At 47.3% G+C, this 23,499-nt stretch overlaps 1 protein-coding gene across 4 annotated transcripts in view; it reads left to right on the forward strand.

Annotated features, from left to right (window-relative positions):
* MRAS (muscle RAS oncogene homolog) overlaps window positions 1–23,499 on the forward strand; it is a 61,334-nt gene that overhangs the window by 8,595 nt on the left and 29,240 nt on the right. The window contains exons 2-3 of one of the 4 annotated variants that reach the window (XM_043525390.1): window positions 19,291–19,628; window positions 22,506–22,716. In XM_043525390.1, the coding sequence (XP_043381325.1) occupies window positions 22,524–22,716 (193 nt within the window). In that variant the 5' untranslated portion in view covers window positions 19,291–19,628; window positions 22,506–22,523. Of the gene's footprint in view, window positions 1–2,024; window positions 2,100–6,526; window positions 6,707–19,290; window positions 19,629–22,505; window positions 22,717–23,499 lie in introns of all 4 variants that reach the window. The other 3 variants (XM_043525392.1, XM_043525391.1, XM_007061302.4) reach the window with 3 other exon arrangements.

A 23,499-nucleotide genomic window follows, 5' to 3' on the forward strand; every position in this document is an offset into this window, starting at 1 on the left:
GCAGTTTCTGCCTAGTCTCTCATTCATTAATGTACCTGCCAGCCCATTTTCCCTATATTTTAAAATGGTGGAAGTAAAATAACATGATGTGATTTCAAACTTAAGATAATTTAGACCCCCAAGACGAAGTTTGCTCTTGAGGTTATGGCTTTGTAGCAGATTGTGAGGGGAAGGGGGTAATTGCCAGCTCAGGTAGACGTACCCCCAAGCTAGCACACTAAAAATAGCAGCATGGCCACAGTGGCAGACAAGTGTCTCAGGCTAGCTGCCCCAGTATAGATCAGGGGTGGCCAATCTGAGCCTGAGAAGGAGCCAGAATTTACCAATGGACATTTCCAAAGAGCCACAGTAATACGTCAGCAGGCCCCCATCAGCTCGCCCCCCCGCCACTCCCAGCGCCTCCCACCCACTGGCAGCCCCACCGATCAGAGCCGCCCCCCCCCCCCGCACCTCCCGATTTCGTGGCATGCAGGAGGCTCCAGGAGGGAGGGGGAGGAGCGAGGGCACGGCAGGCTTAGGGGAGGGGGCGGGAAGGGGTGAAGTGGGGGCAGGGCCTGTGGCAGAGCCAGGGGTTGAGTAGTGAGCACCCCCTGGCACATTGGAAAGTTGGCGCCTGTAGCTTCAGCCCCGGAGTCGGTGCCTATCCAAGGAGCCGCATATTAACTTCTGAAGAGCCGCATGTGGCTCCGGAGCCACAGGTTGGCCACCCCGTCCTAGATACACACTCAGGCAGCTAGCCAGGGCCACTACAGCTACATTGCTATTTTTAGTGCACTAGCATGAACAAAGCTAGCACGTGTGTGTGTGCTGAGCTGGGAATTCCACCTCCCAGCAGCTGTGTAGACATACCCTGGATGAGAAAAGCAAAGCAGACTGATATTGTAGGGTGTCTGTATCCCAATATGCTTTGCAGACTTGGAGGCAAATAACAAAGGGAGAGAAACATTAGGATGTAAAAGCAAAGGAGAAAATGTTTTGGATTTAGACTGGATGAAGGGTCTGTTCCCTTACGACTTGGGAAGAATAATTCCTCCCACTGCAGAAGTCACTGGGTGGAATTCTCTGGCATGTGTCATGCAGGAGGTCAGACAAGATGACCATGTCCCTTCTGGCCTTTAAAATCTATGAGGCAGAGAGATGAAGCATGACTGTGCCAGATGACATGAGCTTGGGGAGACTTACAAAGACAGATGAAGAGCCCAGGTGAACAGTGGGGAGTGGAGAAAAGATGAGGTAGTCAGAGTAAGCATTCTTGGAAAGGGTTTTTAAAACCAAGGTTGGAGGGAGGGGGTTGTACATATGCAATTAATATGAAACAATCAAATTTCCAAAAAAAAATTGCTAATGTTGACCAGGATCTTGAAATGAATGGGGAGCCACTGGAGTTGCTTGAGGGTTGGGGCTATGAAATGTGACTATAATATTATATAATGCTTCTCACCAGTAGGTCTCAAAGCATTTTACAAAGGATGTCAGGATCATTATCCTCAGTTTACAAATGCGGAAACTGAGGCACAGAGAGGCTGACTTGTGCCTCAATCTATGACCAGAGCGCACATACGTTTATAACACATCTGATGTGAAAGTCACCTTTTGATACAATTAAAAAAAGACTTTCTGATAGCTGTGACTGAGACTACGGGAAGCTGGCTAATGAGATGATCTACAGCAAATTATCCAAGGGTTACAGTGCACTAAACACTGTTTAGAAGCCAATACACTAAAAAAAATTTGTTTTTGGTTTTAGTTTTAAATATGAGGAAATTGGCACAGTGGGCAGAACTGACTGACTGAACTGTCATTTTTCCCCCTTCCTTAAGACTGGGTGTATACTGAATTCAGGCATTACTTACATGCGGCAAAAGGACATGGACCCAAAAATGTTGAGGGTTCAGTGGCTAAACTGAAACATGCTGTGGCAGGAAATAATCCTGTCCCTTAGCAGCCCTGATTTATAAACCAAAAAAAAAAAAAGGCAGCTGGAATTTGTACCATTTCTATTATGCTTCTGTCCTTTTTCATAGAGAGAATTGTGTATCCAGAAACTTGTCAAGACACTGTCAACCAGCTTATGTTGTGTTACAGCTCACATGGCCAAGGTAAAATATAGCACTGTTGATAGTTCTTTTGACTGATAAGATCTGCCTCAGTCTAGATCTTGACTGTGTCCTTGAGACCTTGTCAAAGCGCGCGCACACACACACGTCTGTGGGTGGAGTGGAATTCCTTGTGTGAGAGAGAATTCAGAGTCCCATTGAATTCAATGTCAAAACTCTTGTTGACTTCGGGATTTAGCTCAGAAAGAATACAAAGCACAAGTAGGATCCTTACCTGGAGAGACACCTCAGGCCAAATGATGGAAGCCAAGACACTTCACTGTAAAAAAGTGTTTGATTTTTCTTTCCCAGTGAGAGATTACCATATTCGCTATCCCACTGTAAAATCCTAGTGGAGACAAGGGACTTTTACTTTTTGGGCAGGGGATAGCTAGGACACATTATACACTGGCACATGGCTGTCCTTGCCCATAACAAAACTGCAGATGCTTTTTCTCCACTAGGATTTTACAGTGGGATAGCTAATGTGTTAGTTATCCTGTGGAAAAACTACATAAAAAATAAACGTGTATGAAGACAAAGTCTAAATATGGTTCGGTGAAACATTCCACTGAGTTTACCACAATTACTTAAAACTCATGAGATGCAAAGCAATGAAGCTTATTTAGAAGAGGAATACCAGCTTGTTCAGCAAGTATTCATAACACAAGAACTAGGGGTCACCAGATGAAACTGATAGGAAGCAAGTTTAAAACAAACAAAAGGAAGTATTTTTTTTTTCACACAATGCAGTCAGTCTGTGGAACTCCTTGCCAGAGGATGTTGTGAAGGCCAAGACAATAACAGGGTTCAAAAAAGAACTAGGTAGGTCCATCGATGGCTATCCTCCATGAACTTATTAGCCAGGATGGGCAGTGATGGTGTCCCTAGCCTCTCTTTGCCAGAAGCTGCGAATTGGACACAGGGGATGGATCACTTGATGATTACCTGTTCTGCTCATTCCCTCTGAGGCACCTGGCATTGGCCACTGTCGGACGACTGGATACTGAGCTATATGGACTTTTGATCTGACTCAGTGTGGCCATTCTTATGTTCTTAAGAATGATGCCTCAGCAGAAGGCAAGGATCTGAGTGCATTTGAAAGACTTTAGTATTCTGGGATACCCATCCACCTTTGACTCCTTGGATAAGATCACTGAATGTCATCCAATGAAGTGAGCTGTAGCTCACAAAAGCTTATGCTCAAATAAATTTGTTAGTCTCTAAGGAGCCACAAGTCCTCCTTTTCTTTTTGTGAATGTCAGGAGGAAGCCAATGGGATTTTTTTTTTTAATGCAGAATTCCTATTTTTGTTTCAGAGTAACAGCCGTGTTAGTCTGTATTCGTAAAAAGAAAAGGAGTACTTGTGGCACCTTAGAGACTAACCAGTTTATTTGAGCATGAGCTTTCGTGAGCTACAGCTCACTTCATCGGATGCATAGCATATCGTGGAAACTGCAGAAGACATTATATACTATTTTTGTTGTGTCCAGTTCTACTTTTCAGTTGATGCATTGATCAAAGTGATGCTGCCAGTTGCTTAGGAAGTGTCTCATACCTTTGGTTAAATGAAGGTGAATCCCATGCAGCATGGCTGTTAGTTGTGTATATGGATAATAAACTATGTATCGAATCCTCCAATGATGCCACTGCCTTCTAAGGCAAGTAAATGGTGAGGGCCAAATCAGGATGACTGTGTCCTTTTAAACAGTGCTTATATCGGTGCTGTAGCTACTAATCTTCTGACCTTTCTAGAAAGGTCTCTGTCTCAGCTAATAAAGTCCCTTTTTTTTTTTTTTCCTATGTCAAACGGCATCTTTACTGTCCATGCAAAGTAGTCAGGACTTCGGGTTTTTCAGATCTTGCATGAGAGAGCTGCTTCCATGGTTACATGCAGTTAACTATGTTGCGACGCTAGAAGGAAGGAAAAATGGGGTCAGCCTTCCGGAAACTGAACTTGTGTGTTTGTGAAATCTACTTATGCCAACCTGATCATAGAATATTAGGGTCAGAGGAGACCTCAGGAGGTCATCTAGTCCAACCCCCTGCTCAAAACAGGACCAACACCCACTGAATCATCCCAGCCAAGGTTTTGTCAAGCCGGGCCTTAAAAACCTCTAAGGAAGGAGATTCCACCACCTCCCTAGGTAACCCATTCCAGTGCTTCACCACCCTCCTAGTGAAATAGTGTTTCCTAATATCCAACCTAGACTTCCCCCACTGCAACTTGAGACCATTGCTCCTTGTTCTGTCATCTGCCACCACTGAACAGCCGAGCTCCATCCTCTTTGGAACCCCCCTTCAGGTAGTTGAAGGCTTCAATCAAATCCCCCTCACTCTTCTCTTCTGCAGACTAAATAACCCCAGTTCCCTCAGCCTCTCCTCATAAGTCACGTGCCCCAGCCCCCTAATCATTTTCGTTTCCCTCTGCTGGACTCTGTCCAATTTGCCCACATCCCTTCTGTAGTGGGGGGACCAAAACTTGACACAATACTCCAGGTGTAGCCTCACCAGTGCCGAATAGAGGGGAATAATCGCTTCCCTCGACCTGCTGGCAATGCTCCTACTAATACAGCCCAATATGCCATTGGCCTTCTTGGCAACAAGGGCACATTGCTGACTCCTATCCAGCTTCTCGTCCACTGTAATCCCCAGGTCCTTTTCTGCAGAACCGCTGCTTGGCCAGTCAGTCCCCAGCCTGTAGCGGTGCATGGGATTCTTCCTTCCTAAGTGCAGGATTCTGCACTTGTCCTTGTTGAACCTCATCAGATTATTAAACTTGCGGCTTCCTCTCTGATATGCAGCATCTGGGGTGGGCTGAGCACCTCTGAGACAAGCATCTGATGCTGGAGAAGTTATTTTTGTAGTGTATTAAGCTAATTGGACAACCACAACTTGGATTCAGGGGGCAAAAGCAGAAGAATTGGATTGTTCAGTGTGAAAGATGCTCCATGGCTGTGAGAACGGAGGGGTTCTTCAGATGAGATTTATTTATTTTTTGCTTACAGCTTTAAGAAAATCTCTGTGAAGTGATTATGTAAGTGATGCCGTTCCTAGACTCTCACATGTTCTGGGTTGAATCTGGAATGTCAGTGCTTTAGGTGTGCACAAGAGACTTTGCACATAAATTATTTGTAATGCAATAAAGTAATTCATGGATTGGAACGGTCTAAACTCAGTCGCTGACTGTCAAAACCATAATATCTGCCAAACCACAGATTATAAAGAAAGTGTTAACAGATACATATCAAAAGCAGTGAGATGTGGCAAATGATTTGAGCAACTCTGCTTGAAGCACACAGTATGGATTTAAGAGGAGCGGTGGTGACTTAGGATTTCTACTCTTGGGGTTTTTTCTTTTTTTCATAGTGTATCTCTTTACTAAAACTGTAGCCCCTACAAATCAGACCTATCATGCATATTTCTAAACTGTATTAATCTTCTACTTCTATCATCTCTTGTCATGACACCCCAGTTTCATAATTCTTTGCACTGTTGTTGTTTGTAGGCATGTTTGTCCCAGGATATTAGACGACTTAGATGAGGCATTCTTTTATTGGATCGATTTCTGTTTGTAAAAGAGACAAGCTTTCAAACTCTGTGGAGTTCAAAAGCTTGTCTCTTTGACCAATAGAAGTTAGTCCAATAAAAGATATTCAGTCACCCACCTTGTCTATTTAAATGACTTCTGGAACTGGGGAGACCAGTCAGAATATGCATTAGCAAAGCATAGACCATGAGAAGTAATAAAACAATTACAAACATATTGCAATCCCCAATTATTGACCTTGTTTGAATGACTGTTCTTAACAAACTAAAGAAAAACTGTCCACTCTGCTACACTGACTCCTGCATTTATAGGTCTCTTCTTGCAGGTGCCAGTGGGGTTCGTGCATAAGGCAAGAGGGAAGACCTGAGCCATGTATTTTAAACTGCTACTTAAAGTGATTTTGGCCATTAAGCTGCAGTTGCATTCGCACCTCTTAAATGGCTGAGCATCAAGGCATGGCTACCCCATCAGGAGGTCCTGCTCAGTCTGGAAGGGAGCGCAAGGACGGAAGCCGGATCGTAGCCATAATGCACATAGCAGAGGCCACCTGCTGTTTGCAGGACTTATCTGGAGTCAGGAAGGAGTGACTGCAGAGGTCCCAGATGTCTACCAGGATTAGATGCTGGGATTCTATAGGGGAACATCTACACTGACATGACATACCATTCAGGAGTTGAGCAAATGCCTAGAAAATAGAACTTGGAACTGTACGGAAGACCACAGCAGACAAATGCCATGAAAACAGCCATGTGTAGACCCAGAATAGGGTGACCATACATCCGGATTTTCCCGGACATGTCCGGCTTTTTGGTTTTTAAATAGCTGTCCAAGAGGAATTTGTAAAAGTCTAAAAAAGTCTGGGATTTCCCTTCCAATGCAGAGCGTGACACAGCTGACAGGGCAGCCGGGCCAGACTGAGCCACTCGCATCGGGGCCTCCAGCAGCCAGAGCCCCTCCCCTGCCCCCCCCCTCCCCTGCAGCCTCAGCGCTCTGGGGGGGCACAGCAGCATGTCTGGCAGCAGCTCCGTGCGGAGCCAGACACATTGCTTTAAGCAGCACGGTAAGGGGGCCGGGGAGCTGGAGAAGGGGCATGGGATCCCAGGGGGCAGTCGGGGACAGGGAACAGGGGGGTTGGATGGGTTGGGTGTTGGGGGGGGGGGGGGGGCTCTCAGGTGGCTGGGGTGTGGAGAGGGGTTGGGGCAGTCAGGGAGCAGGGGGGTTACATGGGTCAGGGGTTCTGGGGGGGGCAGTCAGGGGACAGGTAGCAGTTGGATAGGCATGGGAGTCCCGGGGATCTGTCAGGTGGCGGGGGTGTGGATAGGGGTCAGGGCAGTCAGGGGACAGGTAGGGGGTGGAGTCCTAGGGGGAGAGTTAGGGTGGGAGGTTCTTAGGAGGGGGCAGTCGGGGACAAGAAGAAGGGAGGCTTAGATAGGGGGTGGGGTCCCAGGGGGCAGTTAGGGGTAGGGGTCCTGGGAGGGGGCAATCAGGGAACAAGGAGCAGGGGGGGTTGGATGGGTTGGGGATTCTGTGGGGGGCAGTCAGGGGGCAGGAAGTGGGAGGGAGTGGCTAGGGGGTGGGGCTACCTCTCTCCCCCACCCTCCTGTGGAGTGTCCTCTTTTTTTTTTTTTTGAAAGTTCAAATATGGTAACCCTGATCCCAGAATATGGGGAAACCACCATGTCCTAAAATCAATATTTGAATTATAGATAGGCAGAATCCATCTAACTTCAAAGCCACTCACCAGTTGTGTGTTTTACAAAGTTTAGGGACAGTTCTGCCCTCTGTTCAAACTCTCCCAATGCCCGGCAGTCTAAGGTGTGGGGGAGGAGGGCTGTAAAAGAACTGAGAGGATCACAGCCTAGGAATCTACACTGCAGGATGGAAGCTAAGATATACCTCTCAGCCACACCACAGGTCACAACCTCCTCAATACCCACCATCTCAGTGCTCTTACGAGCAGCAGCGTAAGAGGACCAGGGCTCAAAAGCGGAAGCAGTCCACACCTGAATCCACAACCTATCAGACTGCCTCTTCTAAGCACTCTTGACGGGTTGATCGAGGGCCTGCACAATTATACCTTGCAACATCAGCTGCCATCTACACACCTGTCATGCCCCTTCAGCAGTCGACTGACCTTCTTTCACAAAAGTTAGAATATCACCTCTGACAGATGGATCCTAAGAGTTAAGCCATTCAATTCATGTCCCTCCCTCATTCCAACCCTCCTTCCCCAACTCCCTTCAGGGAAGAGTGAGGGGGGATTTGATAGCAGCCTTCAACTACCTGAAGGGGGGTTCCAAAGAGGATGGATCTAGGCTGTTCTCAGTGGTGGCAGATGACAGAACAAGGAGCAATGGTCTCAAGTTGCAGTGGGGGTGGTCTAGGTTGGATATTAGGAAACACTATTTCACTAGGAGGGTGGTGAAGCACTGGAATGGGTTACCTAAGGAGGTGGTGGAATCTCCATCCTTAATGGGTTTTAAGGCCCGGCTTGACAAAGCCCTGGCTGGGAAGATTTAATGGGTGTTGGTCCTGCTTTGAGCTGGTCTCTTCCAACCCTAATATTCTATGATTCGATGATCGCCTTGGTTCAGGAGCTTTGTATGGTTGACATAAGCGACCTTATGCAGCCCTTCCTTGTAGCCCCTGGTGTAGGGGGAGGAAAGAGAGCAGCATTGCGTATAGTGCTACAGGAAGTCTAGGCAGCTCTGCAGCCGGTAGACAGCCCTGGGAAGTTTAAACAAAGTAGAGAGTGAGGAGAATGCAGAACAAGTCAGTGGGATTGTACAAAAAGGGATAGGGTGAAAAATTCTTTGTGTGTGTGGTGTAAGTGCTTCTACCCACAATCTCCCTTTAAGATAGACAGCAGCATTCACTGTGGCTAGAAAGTATGTGGTGTTGAATCAGCCTTAGAGAAGATGTGTACCAACAGGTTGAAGGATTTGGAACTAGTTTCGCAATCGCCCTCCCCCACCACCCAAAAAATCCAACTGCCTCACAAAAGCTTAGACTCCACATGGTTCACCCATCTCGAATATGCGCTCCTCATCCAAGGGGGAAGTGAGCACTGTGCTGTGCAACTGCTGTTAACTCCTTGTGCCTGTGAAAGAGAGTGCAAAATGGGTGTGAAAATGGCCCGTGTCACTCCCTAAGCTGTACAGCAGTGATTCTGCAGAGGTGTAAAAGGCAGTTCAGTTAGATACTTTGAGCATGTGGAGCAGGAATGCAAAGTCAAATGTATCATTAAGATGCAAGGAGAGGGCATTTGGGGTAAAACAGGCTCGTGTCCTTACTGTGACTGTTTATCCTGTGTTGTGAAACCTGCCCAAAGTGGACGCAGGTCCCAGTCAAGTCCCTCCTGAGCACTACACAATATCTGTGAGACCACACAACAGAGGGCCACTGAGGAGCTGAACGATGGTAGGTAAACAGTGCAGTCCAAGTCAAATCCAGCAGGTCCTGCCACAGGTCACTTTACTAGGAACACCTCTCCAGCTGGGGATGTAGTCAGAGGAAAAGGAAGGCCGGGTCGGGGGGTGTTGACAGCCCATCCTGGGAAGGTATCTATTGTTTGGATAATAAACATGCAATTTAAAAATTTTTGTAAAACAAGGTGCGTTTATCCACTCCTCACTGGGATCTGTGAATTCCGCACCCCCAACAGCTCAGTCACCTCTGTCTCTGCTCTTCCACTCCCTGCAGAGCTGGCTAACACCAGTTAGGTTCTTCCACACACATCCTTTGCCATGAGAAGGCAACCTTGGCTGTTGCCCTCTTATGAGTCAGTCGCTGGCTTGATTCTGTCCCTACTGGTTGCACCCTGTTGGCTGCAAAAAGCTGGTTTGGATTTACACCCTCCCTGGCTATAATTCGACCAGCCTCCCCCAGATTCACACCTCGGTCGCGGGACAGCCGCAGAGGAAAGGCCAATGGAGGCAAAAGCTTTGATGTTCTGCATGGCACTGCAAAAGACTGAGGGTTAAATCCTGGCTCCATTGATGTTAATGGCAAAACTGCCATTGATGTGAGTGGGGCTAGGATTTAATCTACAGCCTTTAGGATACACTTACATATAACACAGTCTCTGTGGTATTCGGGGATTATATAAATGTAAAATGGGGGAGACTGTAAGGTCTGCATGACAAGTACACCCTCAGCTGCACGTAGGCAGTTGGCATGCACAGTTGCTAGCCACTGTTATTCAGAATGGCATGGGTGCCATTTTCAAGTACTGACCTGGCACTTTTGGCCTCCAAAGGCTTTCGCTCGCAATGAAACCGCAGAAGGGCTAAAATGATCCTGGTTTGGGGTTTTGCTCAGTTTTTGAGATCTGTGTTGAGTCATTCAATTTCTAGCAAGAAAAGGGCTCGTTTTGCTAGCCCTAGTGATGCTTATCGCTTCATGCAACCGGAGGGCCTGATTTTGAAGTCCACTGGAAAGACTCCCATTGACTTAAAATCTAGTTTTCGATCAGGGCCTAAAGGAGCAAATACCCCTGCATTTTGTCAAGGTCTGCTGTCTTGTGAGGTGAATGGACTCTTGTCTCTTCACGTACACCTTAGGTGGGGGAAGGGGGAGCTGAAGTGGAGACCAGGGATATGGGGTACTATACAGTACCTGCACTTCTGGCAGGAAAAAGCATATTTATGCAAAGAAACACCTGTCGGATGTATATGGGCAGAGTCTGTCACTAGGACCCATCTGAAACACCACTCCCTGCTCCATCTCCTTCCTCCTCCACCCCTTCCATGGGAAATTAGAACTCCAGCACCTACGGTATTCCTTGCAAGACCTTCTCATCCCCTCTTCATCTCCATCTAAGATACCCACTCTCCCCGCAGCTGTTAAATCCTTTCACCTCATCTTCCAGGAGTGCAGGTTATCGAGGTTTGCCTCAGATCCGCATCTGTCTGCATAGGGGTCCACTATCCTAGAGCCAGTGCGGGTCTGGCCACTGCTTCCTGCAGCTCCCATTGGCCGGGAACAGCGAACCGCGGCCACTGGGAGCTGCGAGCGGCCATACCTGTAGATGCTCAGGTAAACAAAGCATCTTGCAGCCTGCCAGGGGTTCATCCTGAACAAGCCGAGAACCAAGTTTGGGAACCCCTGCTTTAGAGTCTCCTGGATTTATTTAGAAGACTAGGTGAAGTAACCAACAGTGGTGGATTTCAGGGGGTTTATTGGCATGTGAGTGAGCTCCGATGTGTAAGCGGGAAGTTGCCCATTTCCAGGGATTGTACTTAACAGGAAGGGCAGTCATTGGAATTCCGAGGCATTTCCTCCTGTGCAGATTTGTTCTTTCTATTATCTCTGTATGGGCAGGGCCAGCGAACATCTCAGATATCTGATTTCTTTCTACAACATGTTTAGTTCAGCTTCAGTATTTCCATGATAACATAATACAGGCATCTCTGGCTTCAGTGGTAAAGAATTTAAGAGCAAAACAGGGCTTTCTGTCATCCCTTTACAGCTCTAACAGAGCTTTTGATCAGAAATAAATTAGTGAGGGAAGGGATTTTCCATGTTTTAGCTAAATGCACAAGGAGTGAAGGGAATTAAGAGTAAGAGAGAGATCCATTTTCCTCAAACCCTTGTCTGCTGTAATGTGCAAGGAATTTTTCCTTTCATCTCTGATGCAAAGTTCAGAACAACTTCCAGTAGAAACAATCCTAAATAAGAAATCATTTAGTTATAACAAAGACCAAGTTTATGCCGAGACAGTGCGTGTTTAGCTTTTGGTTTAGCCCTCCAGTGCCACCAGCTACATTCCTAGAAAGCTGCTGGCTTTTTTTTTAATTATAGAGATGAGCCAAAGTTGTGACTTAGTTGCCTAAAAATGTGGGCCTGTTTTGTCCCCAGTGTCTGGAAAGGTCTGCCTAGACTCAGATTTCCTTTTGCATTTTGAGAAGAACTACAGCTCAAAGAGAAAAGTGCTGAAGATGAAAGACGCTGTGCTTGAGGGAAGAGTAATATCAGTTGACACTTGTCAGTAAGGTGACTGATACTTGCTGCCCTGCATTGGACACGTGCCAGAAGACACCCTCTTTTAAGTAAATGTATCTGAGCATTCAGATCCAGTTTGGCCAAGAGAGATGCAGCCATTTGTTACAGCTCAGTGCTGCAGGAGGGGCTCCAGCTGCCTGTTGTCACTTAAGAATTTGCAGTGGAAAGAGGGGAGACAGAGAGAGAAACGCCTACTCGAGTAATTTTCAGTGACGTGGGGGGGGGGGGGTTATTCAGGCTATAATTTTGTGTTTCCTGAAATAACTATTAAGTGCTCATCAAGCAGCAGCTGCCTTTTGTGTGAATCTCAAGTGCATTACACCCCCGGTGAGTCTTCTCTTACAGTAAATCTGAGAGGTGTTGTGATCTTTTGTTCAACCTGAGGTAGAAAGGTCTCTCTGGCACAGAAAGTGAGTGGGGTTCGGTCTCCCAGAGCCAGGGCATAAAACTCTCAGCCCTGTATGAGGACATGAAAGGGCAGGCCACTTCCTCAGGGAGCGATAGGCCTAGGAGCTGTGGTTCCATCCCAACAATTGTGTTTGAATTCAGCTCAAGGTTTTAAATCTGTTCCACTGAAGACCTTTATTGATGGGAGGTAATTTTACTTTTAAAGCCTGATTGGTTCCTGTTGGGGGAGACCTTTAAATTAATAAAAGCTATGAGAGGCACATCCAGATTCTGCTTTGGTCCCTGCTCCAAAAGGAAATGCCTGCAGTTCACGTGCCTGATCTTGCCAGGAACTGAGCTCCATCAAGTCCCATGGAAGCCAATGGGAGTTAAGGGCATTCAGTGCCTGACAGGATATTCTCCATGAGAAATCTCACTCTGATGCTGAAGGCCTTCAGCAGCTCTACTTCTGGAGGAGGTTTGATATCAGCTGCCTGCACCAGTAATCACTTCTAACACCTCTTTCAGCATTTGTAGCATTGAAGGGCTCCACCTTTTCCTCTATATCTGTGTGTGACTCTTTGTTGGGGCACTGGTTGAGCAGCAAACCCAAAGTAAAAGTGAAACGCAGTCCTCAGAGCCATCTGTTAATTGCCCTAATTTTGTAACTACCTGTTGGTAGTTACTTCACATGTATCTGAAGAGGCAAACAGACCCACAAGATTTAAACTGACAAAAAGTTAGTTCTTGGAGTCTGCCTAATCTTGACTGGCCTAACTCTCACAACGTAGCTTCTCCTGTGCTCAGTAGTCTACACTAGCTCCCAGTTCCTTTTTGGGTATGATTCAAAGTGTTGGTTGCGATCTATAAAGACCCAAATAGTTGAGTCCCTGGTTGTCCTCTCCTGGTGTGTCAGGCGGTGACTGCTACATCTGGTGAAAATAATCTCAAGTGCTTCAGCTAACAGCATACAACAGGAGGTGATGTGCCGGTGCAAAGGCATCCCAAATTTTGGAATTTACTTTTTCCTTGATCCAACACAGCCAGAGTTCTGGCCTTTGGGACGTGCTGCGAAGCTTGCCCGTTAGAGTTCTGTGAAGTGTTACGTTAAGGAGTTGGTGTGGGTGAGCTGGGGGCAGGGGAAGAGTTATTAGTCATGGTGTCTGGAGGAGTTGGCAGGGCTTTGCTGTTGATATTGGTCCAATTTGGAGCTGGGGAGGAATGTCTGTTTATTGAAATTGTGCACCAAGAGCATGTGACAACAGCTTTCTACAAATCAAAGTAAGTCAATAGTAAATAAATTCCTTGGCCACAGGCAGCTCAATCTCAATTCCTATAAAAACACAAAGAGATTTACCTATAGCGTCCAGCTATAAGCCCAACTCAAACACCCTGCTGCTGCTGCGCTGCTCAAGCAATGAGTTCCCTGCCGTGGGTGTCATTTCAGCGAGAAGCTGAAGGAAGGAAGTGAGCTGGTTGGACACCATGGAGACCAGCTGCAGGTTTCCCAAGGTTTCATAACTGGATTAAGCAATTCCGACATTGCATGTTGCCATGGATACTGTAAATTCATTGTCATGCAGAGCTTCTCTGTCCTAAGTCTGGATCTTTAATTGCAGTAACTTTAACAGCCAGACAAGGGGCTTGGTTTTGACCTTGACTTTAGATGCCAACTCTGTGAAACCAGAATCCGAGCTGAGGTATACAAGTGTTATTGAAGTTAACACAGCCAGTATCTGGGCCAAATTCTCAGTTAGTGTAAACAGCAGTAGCTCTGTTGGACTCTGTAGCACTATGAGTTAAACCAGCTCAGGTTCTGAGCCACTTGTGCCGAGCAGCAGGTTTCACAATAATAACAGGAGTTGTACGATGTGTGTCTGACTTGTAGCATTGTCCCATGAGGGTTCGGTGACAAGCTGTCGGAGCGTGTCGGTTTAATCGTCTCCTCTTGTTTGTTTGTTTTTCTCTTTCGGCTTATGTATGACAGAGATTTTCTTCTGTGCTTAGGGCTTGTCTTCACATGCAGTGGTGCAGCTGTAGTGAAGATGCTACTACACCGATGGGAGAGCTTCTCCCCTTGGCATAGTTAATCCACCTCCCCAACAGACAAAGAGAAACTATGGTAGATAAACTGAGTTCCATGCAGTTCCTTTTGCACGTATGTCTCAAATAAGTCCTTAACCTGAGGTCCTTGTTGTGTGTGGACCTCAAAGACTCCATGGCACTGTTTATAAGTCAATTCTTTCTGTTCTTCATGCTGGTAGTGGCTGCCTTTCTGAGGTGGCATATTCATAGAAGGCAATATAGATCAACATTCCTCCATTGACTTAAACAGAGGTAGGCTGATTTACACCAGCTGGGGATCTGGCTCATCATTTGTAAAGTGCTTTTGGATCCCTTAGAATAAACGACTGTATTATAAGATAGTAAACTGAGTGGTGATAATCACATGCTGCTTTGAATTCAGACAGTAAAGAAAAGAATTGTCCATGCTTCATACTTCTCTGTCACACCAACTGCAGATTCTTTCTTCCTTGCAGTACCTCATATCTCCCCCTTCCTTCCCAGACTGCGCACTTTACCAAACACAAGTGAGTAAGTCGGCCTGAATGTCGTGTATTTGATTGTAGTAACATGATCTGCTAATGTTCAACTTCTGTGCACCCTGGTGCACTTTCCAATGGGTATCAAGCTTTCTGGTTTAGGGTTTGACCTACTTGACTTTGTAGATGGTAAACTCTTCAGGACGGTACTGTAATTTTTGTTGTGTTTGTACATTGCTTAGCACAATGAGCCCTGATCCTGGCTTGATGCTCACCTTACAAATTAATAATAGTCTTGAGCATTGTTGAATACAGAGTATATATTTAATTCTCTCAGGCAGGCAGCTTGGGAGTTGGGGCAGTTTTAAGCACTGCAGCTGTTGCTCATTCTGCAGCTGAGCGAAGAATCAAGATGCTTCCATGCAGCTGTGACATCTGCAAAGCCCTTGTTTAAGTGACCACATGTAGACGTTTGCTCTGAAACGACCCACAAAGAGTTTTGTTAGCCATGATGGTTGTGATCCTAGTGGAAGGGGTGTGCTATGACAGGAGCGGGCAAATTTTTTGAACCAAGGGCCGCATCTGGGTATGGAAATTGTATGGCGGGCCATGAATGCCCATGAAATTGGGGATTGGAGTGTGAGAGAGAGTGAGGGCTCTGGCTGGGAGGGGTGCGGGTTCTGGGGTGGGGACAGAAATGAGGAGTTCAGGGTGCAGGAGGAGGCTCTGGGCTGAGGCAGAAGGTTGGGGTGTGGGGAAGGGGGAGCTCCAGCTGGGGGTGCGGGCTCTGGGTGGGGGTGCAGGATGAGGGGTTGGGGGTGCAGGAGGGTACTCCGGGCTGGGACCGAGGGGTTTGGAGCGTGGGAGGGGAATCAGGGCAGGGGGTTGCGGGTGCAGGCTCCAGGTGGCGCTTACCTCAAGCAGCTCCCGGAAGCAGCGGCATGTCCCCCCTCCGGCTCCTACACAGAGGTGCAGCCAGGCAGGTCTGCGTGCTTCCCCGTCCACAGGCACCGCCCCAGCAGCTCCCATTAGCCACAGTTCCCGGCCAATGGGAGCTGCAGAGGCAGCACGCAGAGCCCCCTGGCTGCCCCTACATGTAGAAGCCGGAGGGGGGAACATGCTGCTGCTTCCGGGAGCCGTGCGGAGCCACAGCACGTGCAGAGTGGGGCAAGCCCTGGATCCCGCTCCCCGGCTAGAGCACCAGAGCAGGGCAAGCCCTGGACCCTGCTCACCAGCAGGAACTTGAGGTCTGGATTAAAACGTCTGAAGGGCCGGATGCAGCCCCTGGGCTGTAGTTTGTCCACCCCTGTGCCATGAGGAACATTCTGTGCAAGTGACATGTAAGGCTTGAGCTCGGACTTTAACGGAAGGCGTGCTTATTTGGAAGCTGGGCTTTTCTATTGCATGTCTGTGTACACTGTAAGAAAATCAATAGAAATATTTAAGGTTTCAGAGTAACAGCCGTGTTAGTCTGTATTCGCAAAAAGAAAAGGAGTACTTGTGGCACCTTAGAGACTAACCAATTTATTTGAGCATAAGCTTTCGTGAGCTACAGCTCACTTCATCGGATGCCTACTGTGGAAACTGCAGAAGACATTATATACACAGAGACCATGAAACAATACCTCCTCCCACCCCGCTCTCCTGCTGGTAATAGCTTATCTAAAGTGATCACTCCCCTTACAATGTGTATGATAATCAAGTTGGGCCATTTCCAGCACAAATCCAGGTTTTCTCACCCTCCGCCTCCCCCCACACAAACTCACTCTCCTGCATAGCAGAGGGTGAGAAAACCTGGATTTGTGCTGGAAATGGCCCAACTGGCATAGCAGGAGAATGAGTTTGTGTGGGGGGGGGCGGAGGGTGAGAGAACCTGGATTTGTGCTGGAAATGGCCCAACTGGCATAGCAGGAGAATGAGTTTGGGGGGGGGGGGGGGCGGAGGGTGAGAAAACCTGGATTTGTGCTGGAAATGGCCCAACTGGATTATCATACACATTGTAAGGAGAGTGATCACTTTAGATAAGCTATTACCAGCAGGAGAGCGGGGTGGGAGGAGGTATTGTTTCATGGTCTCTGTGTATATAATGTCTTCTGCAGTTTCCACAGTATGCGTCCGATGAAGTGAGCTGTAGCTCACGAAAGCTTATGCTCAAATAAATTGGTTAGTCTCTAAGGTGCCACAAGTACTCCTTTCCTTTTTAGAAATATTTAAGTAATTCTGCTGCCTTTTAGGTCCATTTTCATCCACACTGGGCTGATATGATTTAAAAGATTTCTGTTGTTGGTTGTTCACTCTGAACAAACTAATTTAATGTCTGAATTTTCAATTCAATTTTCTGCCACTTCTCTGTAACGGGGATGGAGGTAGTGTAATTTACAAGCTGGTGTTGCCCCTCCCCCGGGGTGTGGCTCAAGCCTTCTCCCTCTTGCTTGGTGTTTGTAGTGGCTTCTCCCCTGATCCTGGGTTGTTTTTTGTGATGCCTGGTGACTCCTCCCTGTGCCTATGCACAAGGAGTGTTTTCTTGTGGGAAAGTGAATAGTGCTGCTAACTGGCAAGGAGGATAAAATCCAGAACATGCAAAACAATCAAGTACACAGCACAAACACCTGCAAAAGAAATGACACACCCCAATATAACAAGGAGGGGGGAGGACTTTATTGGGTGTAGGAAAATAGGATCTGGGAAGGGAAAGGGTTAAGGGTAACTTTTTTTTTTTTTTTTTTTTTTTTTTTTTTTAATAAATGTATAGACATCAACAATTTTCTACTTCCTAACACTCTCAACTCTTCCCAACCCCCAGCTTCTTCCCTGGCAAATGACATACTGGGGATGAGGGCTGCAGCGCTGTGAACATTGGCCAGCTTAAGTCTCCACACAGTATCTTCATCCCTGGACGGAGCAGGGTGCTCTCCTGACTCCCTAGTCTGCGGTCCTGTGGAGGTCTCAGGTGGCTCTCAGTAGCTAGTGCTGATTGGAGCTTTGCTATTCCGGACGCCCGTCTGTGCAGGGCTGGAATTGCCTGACCCGTGCACTGGATCCTATTGTAATGCAAAGACTCTCTTTGACAGGCAACAGAGTTAATCAGAGACTCCCTGAGCTGTTCTGCTTCTGTCTGAGCTCCCAAACTCAAAGCTCAAAACTAGCCTCTGCCTCCAAGTCAGGCCATCCCCTGTCACTGAGCAGCTGGGCAGCCCTGGCTCATCACTGGCCAAGCAAACTCTTGTTCATCTCACCCCATGCAGAAGCCTCCCTGTTAGCCTCAGCAGGAGTTTCTAGTCTATTCTGTGCCCGCCGCTGACTCAGTGCATGCTGGGAAATGGTGTCTGAGGGCTCTGGTAGCCATTATTGCTGTAGTCCCTTGGGTAGGACCCCTTTGAGGCTCAGTCCACAATTCCAGGAGTTGGCCAACTCCAGTTGGGGGATTACACTATTCAATGTTGCCAGTTTCTCACTAGTTCTTCTAATGTGCACAAGGGCTATAGTTGAAATTTACACACTGGACTATTTATTATCATTGTACTTGCGAAAATATTTCATGGGGATGAAGGTTGGGATTTCTGAGAAAAAGTTGAAGGGCTTAGTACTGAAAAGCCACTGAAAATATAACTCTTATGTCTACCGACAAATAGCTTGTGGTTTATGGTGAGGTCAGCAAGTTGCATGTGTTCATTCTCACTTGTGGCCTGCCTGCTACCAGATGAGTGACAGCTTGGCTTTCAAACAGCTTGTCCAGAAACATTTAAGAGGACTAATATCTCCATGTATTGTGAAGCACTTGGAAAAGAGGTGAAATCCTGGCCCCGTTGAAGTCAATGGGAGTTTTGCCATTTACTTGAGTGGAGCCTGGTTTTCACCCAAGGTCTTTGCCCATTGGGGTGTACAAGGAAAGGGTTTAGATGGCTTTTATGGGATTGCACTGGGTACAAAGGAAAGGAGGATTTGACCTGCAATATGCAAAAGCAAGCAGTTGCCTCAAAACCTTCAGCCAATCACATCACTCGTATGTGATGAGCTTGTGGTTAAGGCACTGGACCGAGATCCAGGAGATAAGGGTTCATTTTGCTGACTCTGACAAAGACTGTGTGTGTGTGTGTGTGTGTGTGTGTGTGCGCGCGTGCTCCTTAGGCAAGTCACTTAATTTTTTTATACCTCAGATTCGCATCTGTAAATTGGGAATAACACTGCCTTACCTTGCAGGAATGTTGTGAGGGTAAATTCAGTAAGTTATCTGAGCATGTCACACAAACTTTGTGATGGATACCATATAAATATCTATGTTACTCCCTTTTCCCCCCAATTCAGATGTTGCTGCTTGTTATAATGGACTGTCCCAGTTATTATGGAGGAGTTTCTGCAATGACATTCTGAAAGTAGGGATGTTTCTCTAAATATCTAATTACCTATGACTGTTCATTAATACTGGCAGGTGTCCCCAGATTTTCTCGTCTCAGCTCAGGTGAGACAGAACCACTTCTCTTTTTATCTTGCAATCCGTGTAGTCTCAATGTCCCATTCCTATGGCAACAACACTGTAATATTTCTCCTCCTCTTATACTTGATGGCTTTCTCTTGAAAGAAAACAGTGAATCCAATTCTAGGAGTATGAGAGATTTCTAGTGTGTGATTCTGATGGAAGTTCAAGGAATTCAGCTCCTTACAAAACCTGGATCTGAATTTGTGTAACCTGAATTTATTCCCTCATTTACAGAAGTACTACCGGCTCAAGTCATTCTCTGCTGTGTATATTGTATGAAAAAAATCCCCATTTGGAAAATCTCATCTCAGCACTTAGCAGTGACCGTAATTGGGAATGAAATATCCAAACTTGTGTTCTGCTTCTCATCAGTTCAGTCGTGTTGTGATGATCAGAGAAGAGTAATGAGAACTGGATTCTGGAAAGCATTGGTTTATGTTCCCTCATGTCCAAAAAAAAATAAATTAGAAAAAAAACACCCCACACACGTCACAGCACAGTGGATCCTTTTGGTTGCATTGTTATGCTTTCTAGGCATGTAATTGCTGCTACGTTTTGATTACAACTCTGAGGTCAGTATCCTACTTTCTAGAACAGTGGTTTTCAAACTTTTTTTCTGGGGACCCAGTTGAAGAAAATTATTGATGCCCATGACTCAACAGAGCTAGGGGTGGGGGGTTTGGGGTGTGGGAGGGGCTCAGGGCTGGGGCAGAGGGTTGGGGTGTGGGGGTGAGGGCTGCGGGGTGGGGCTGGGAATGAGGGGTGAGGGCTGTGGGAGGAGGCTCTGGGATGAGGCAGGGGTTTGGGGTGCAAGAGGGGCTCTGGGTTTCGGGAGGCCTCAGGGCTGAGGCAGAGGGGATGAGGGCTCTGGGGTAGGGCCAGGGATGAGGGACTTGGGGTGCTGGAAGGGGTTGTGGGTTGCGGGGGACTCAGGGCAGGGGATTGGTGTGCGACTTACCTCCAGTGGCTCCTGGTCAGTGGTGCAGCCGGTGTGCAAGGCTGGCTTCCCACCTGTCCTGGCACTGTAGACCACGCTGCCCCACTCTCCCCCCCCCCCCCCCCCCACTCCCCACCCCCCATGCGGAGCCAGTGCTCGGGGCGAGACAGTGCGCAGAGCCCCATGGCCCCCTGCCGAGAAACCAGACCCACTGCTGGCCGCTTCTGGGGCGCAGTGCGGTGTCGAAACAGTTAGGCACTAGCCTGCCTTAGCTGGGCACCACCGCCGATGGGACTTTTAACGTCCTGGTCGGCGGTGCTGACCAGAGCGATCCAGTGCCTGACATGCCACGACCCAGTACTGGGTCGCGACCCGAAGTTTGAAAAACGCTGTTCTAGAACCCATGGAGCACCAGGAGCAGGGAAACGTGCCACTGAAAAATTAGACAAAATTTATCTCTCGATGGGAGAGGAAGAGGGTGAGTGAGTGACTGGGAAAGAGTCGGATCTAGTGCTTCTAGCAGAGGATGGAGAGCAGGGACTCCAGAGTTTCATTCCTTGCTGTGCCTCTTATTAATGGTTCAAAGGCTGTCCGACAGAGGCTGCTCTGAACTTGTCCCCAGTGGAAGCCACCACTGGCATTTCATAGGAACCAATGGAACGAGATGCTTTCTGTGCCATATCCTGTATTGGACTGCTGAGCATGCTCTGCATTCGGACATGCCAGTCATTTGCACACACTTTCCTTTTGTGTAGTCAGCAAAGGATTCTGGGGCTGCCTCTTATTCATTGTCCACCATGCGAAACATTTCCTCCTGCTCAGATCAAATATGGAGTGAGGGTCAATCCCTGTGGTCCTAGCTCCATGTTAACTTGCTCAGCTAAATCTTCAACAGAAGGCTGTGGGAGGTTTTTTTTGCATACGTAAGTACTGAATGAAAACAGAGCAAGGGTTCTGGGATTTGGCCCTGAGTAACTAAAAGCTGGAATATGCTACAAAGCACTTGCCTGAGTGGTGACCAGTGCAAAAATCTCTCCTTCCCAGTGGAGAGCTCTGACGAAGCCTGTACCCCTAATGGGTGTTTGCCCCCCACAGCCCTAGGGGAATGCAGCAGCTGTTCCACCCAGTCATATGTGCTCTCGTCTACTGCCAGACAACCCCGCTAGCACTAGCTAGAAGCGGGCTATGTAGTCTCTAGAAAGCTGCTGGTTCTTTCCTCATGGCAGGCTGCTGCCTTGTGTTGTGGGAGCAATGCTCCTATGTGCATACACACAGAGTGTTAAAAGCAAAACATAAATACCCTTCCTGGAAGGTTGCAACATAACACTGTTTATTTCTTAGAATCTGGAAGAAATCTAACACAACCACCACCAAATACAGAGAGACTCATAGCGGGCTGCTACCGAGGAGCCGCAAGCCCTAACCCGCATTGCACCAGATTGGCTCTCTTGCTGACAGACTGCTGAGGCCCATTCCTTCAGAGCCCCCTAGCCTGCAAGAAGGAGCAGGAAATCCTTTAGAATTGAAGGTGATAGCCTTCCTGACAGTGAACTGGAATCCTAGCATTGCTGCCCTGGATTCTTCTGTGCAAGCTATTCTAAACTTTATAGTGAGAGAGGACAAGCCTGCTAAGTGCTTTTTTCCATATGCCTGCTGAACCAGGATTTGAACTCTAACCTGCTGCATCATCCATCGCACCCTATTATGGGTGTTTGCCTGGCGTTTAGCAGGCAAGGCCGAAACTATAACTGCCTCTTAGATGTATGATGTATGTAATATGACACACTCAAGGATGTGCTGGCTCGGGATTCCTAATGGATTATGGTCACTGGTTCAAGTGTAACAAGAGTTGATAGGAACTGAAGAATCATTTGTAACTTAGCTGTTTTGACCTTATGTGCAGATGATTTCATTGTCTCAGGCTACTTCCTAGCGGAGAGGGAGCTGTGGGTGGGAGCTTTGTGATACATTTTGGCACAAAGTGGCGGACTCTGTAGAAAGTGGAAAAGCCCAGATAAGCCATGGAAACGTGACCACCTTCCCTTCCATAGCAGTGGTCCATCTGGATCAAGACTTGCTGGTATATGGGGGCAGGGGGGAAGAGTTTGCAGTGCCACTGTGCTCTGCCGGTCCTGTCACTGAAAGGACTTTGTCCTTCAGCGCTGTCCAGCCCGCACTGAAACCTAATAAGAGCCCAGATTGTGAGTGGCTTCTTGGAAACCAATGGGGATGAACAAGCATCCCTCCCTCCTGCTTCTCACAGTCCCTCGGAGTGGCTGCTTGCAATAGCAGTCCCTATGGAGTACAGAAACTGCTCGCTCCTGCTCTTCTCCAAGATGCTGGAAAGGGAGCAGGGAAGATGCAAGGTCATGGTCCCCCTTCTCCCTCAACCAGCTCAGAGTGAAGTTGATGGAAGGAATCCCAGCCATGGTGACTCATGGAAACCGGTATCCAGGTAGCCATCTTGTTGTTGCTAATGCACGGTATGAGTCAGTCTCTCTTTCTCCTCCAGGTCTGACCCACTGGAAACATGGCTACGAGTGCTGTTCCAAGTGAAAACCTGCCCACATATAAACTGGTGGTGGTTGGGGATGGTGGCGTGGGGAAGAGCGCTCTCACCATTCAGTTCTTCCAGAAGATTTTTGTGCCAGACTATGACCCAACCATTGAAGATTCCTACCTGAAACACACAGAAATAGATGGCCAGTGGGCAATTCTTGATGGTGAGTAACCTACTTCCACTCGGATCTGTCCATTCTGACAGTACTCAAGCACATCTGTGTACGGACATTTTCCATATCTTGTTGGGTTTACAAGCATCTTCTACTCCAATTTAGGCGATTTGTAATTATACTGCAAACCACCTTATGAGCTATCTGTACACGCTAGGCAACTGACTTCTTGTAAAGCTACAGTACTCTGCTGTATCATTTCATGCAGGTTCATAAAAACCTATGCATTACCAGGGAAGTTTATATGGGGGGATGCACTATGTTTAATTGCCCTATTTATGTGCCACATCAGTTGTTGTACAAATCATTTTGCAAATAGTAAATTCTCTTCATTGTGATGCCCTGGTGGGCAATCTTTCCCTTTCCACGGCCCCCAGTAATTCCTGATCACCTGCTATAAGCAGTGCTTGGAAAAGCCTCTTGCCTCAGGTGTATGTGAGTGTGAAACTTGCCCTGGCAAGTGAGGGGACCTGAAATATGAACATAGACTGAGATGCATCTGAGTCATCTGAAGGCATCCACATTAAGCAGAATGATAGTGCCCGTTGTGAAGCCGTCATTGCTATGAAATATCATTTGGGGTTAAATTGATTCCCTAAAGTGATGTCCTGCCTAAGACGTGTATGGTGTAATAATAGTAAATGGATACCTGAGTGAGGACTGAAATTTAAAATAAATATCCACTGCAGAAGACTTTATCCTCCAATAATTAAAGAACTGTGGTACCAATTGCATCCTATCATGTGAGGGAATTGTTTCTGTGATGTGTTACAT

Source organism: Chelonia mydas, chromosome 11 (assembly GCF_015237465.2).
Source record: "Chelonia mydas isolate rCheMyd1 chromosome 11, rCheMyd1.pri.v2, whole genome shotgun sequence".
Classification (NCBI taxonomy): Eukaryota; Metazoa; Chordata; order Testudines; family Cheloniidae; genus Chelonia; species Chelonia mydas.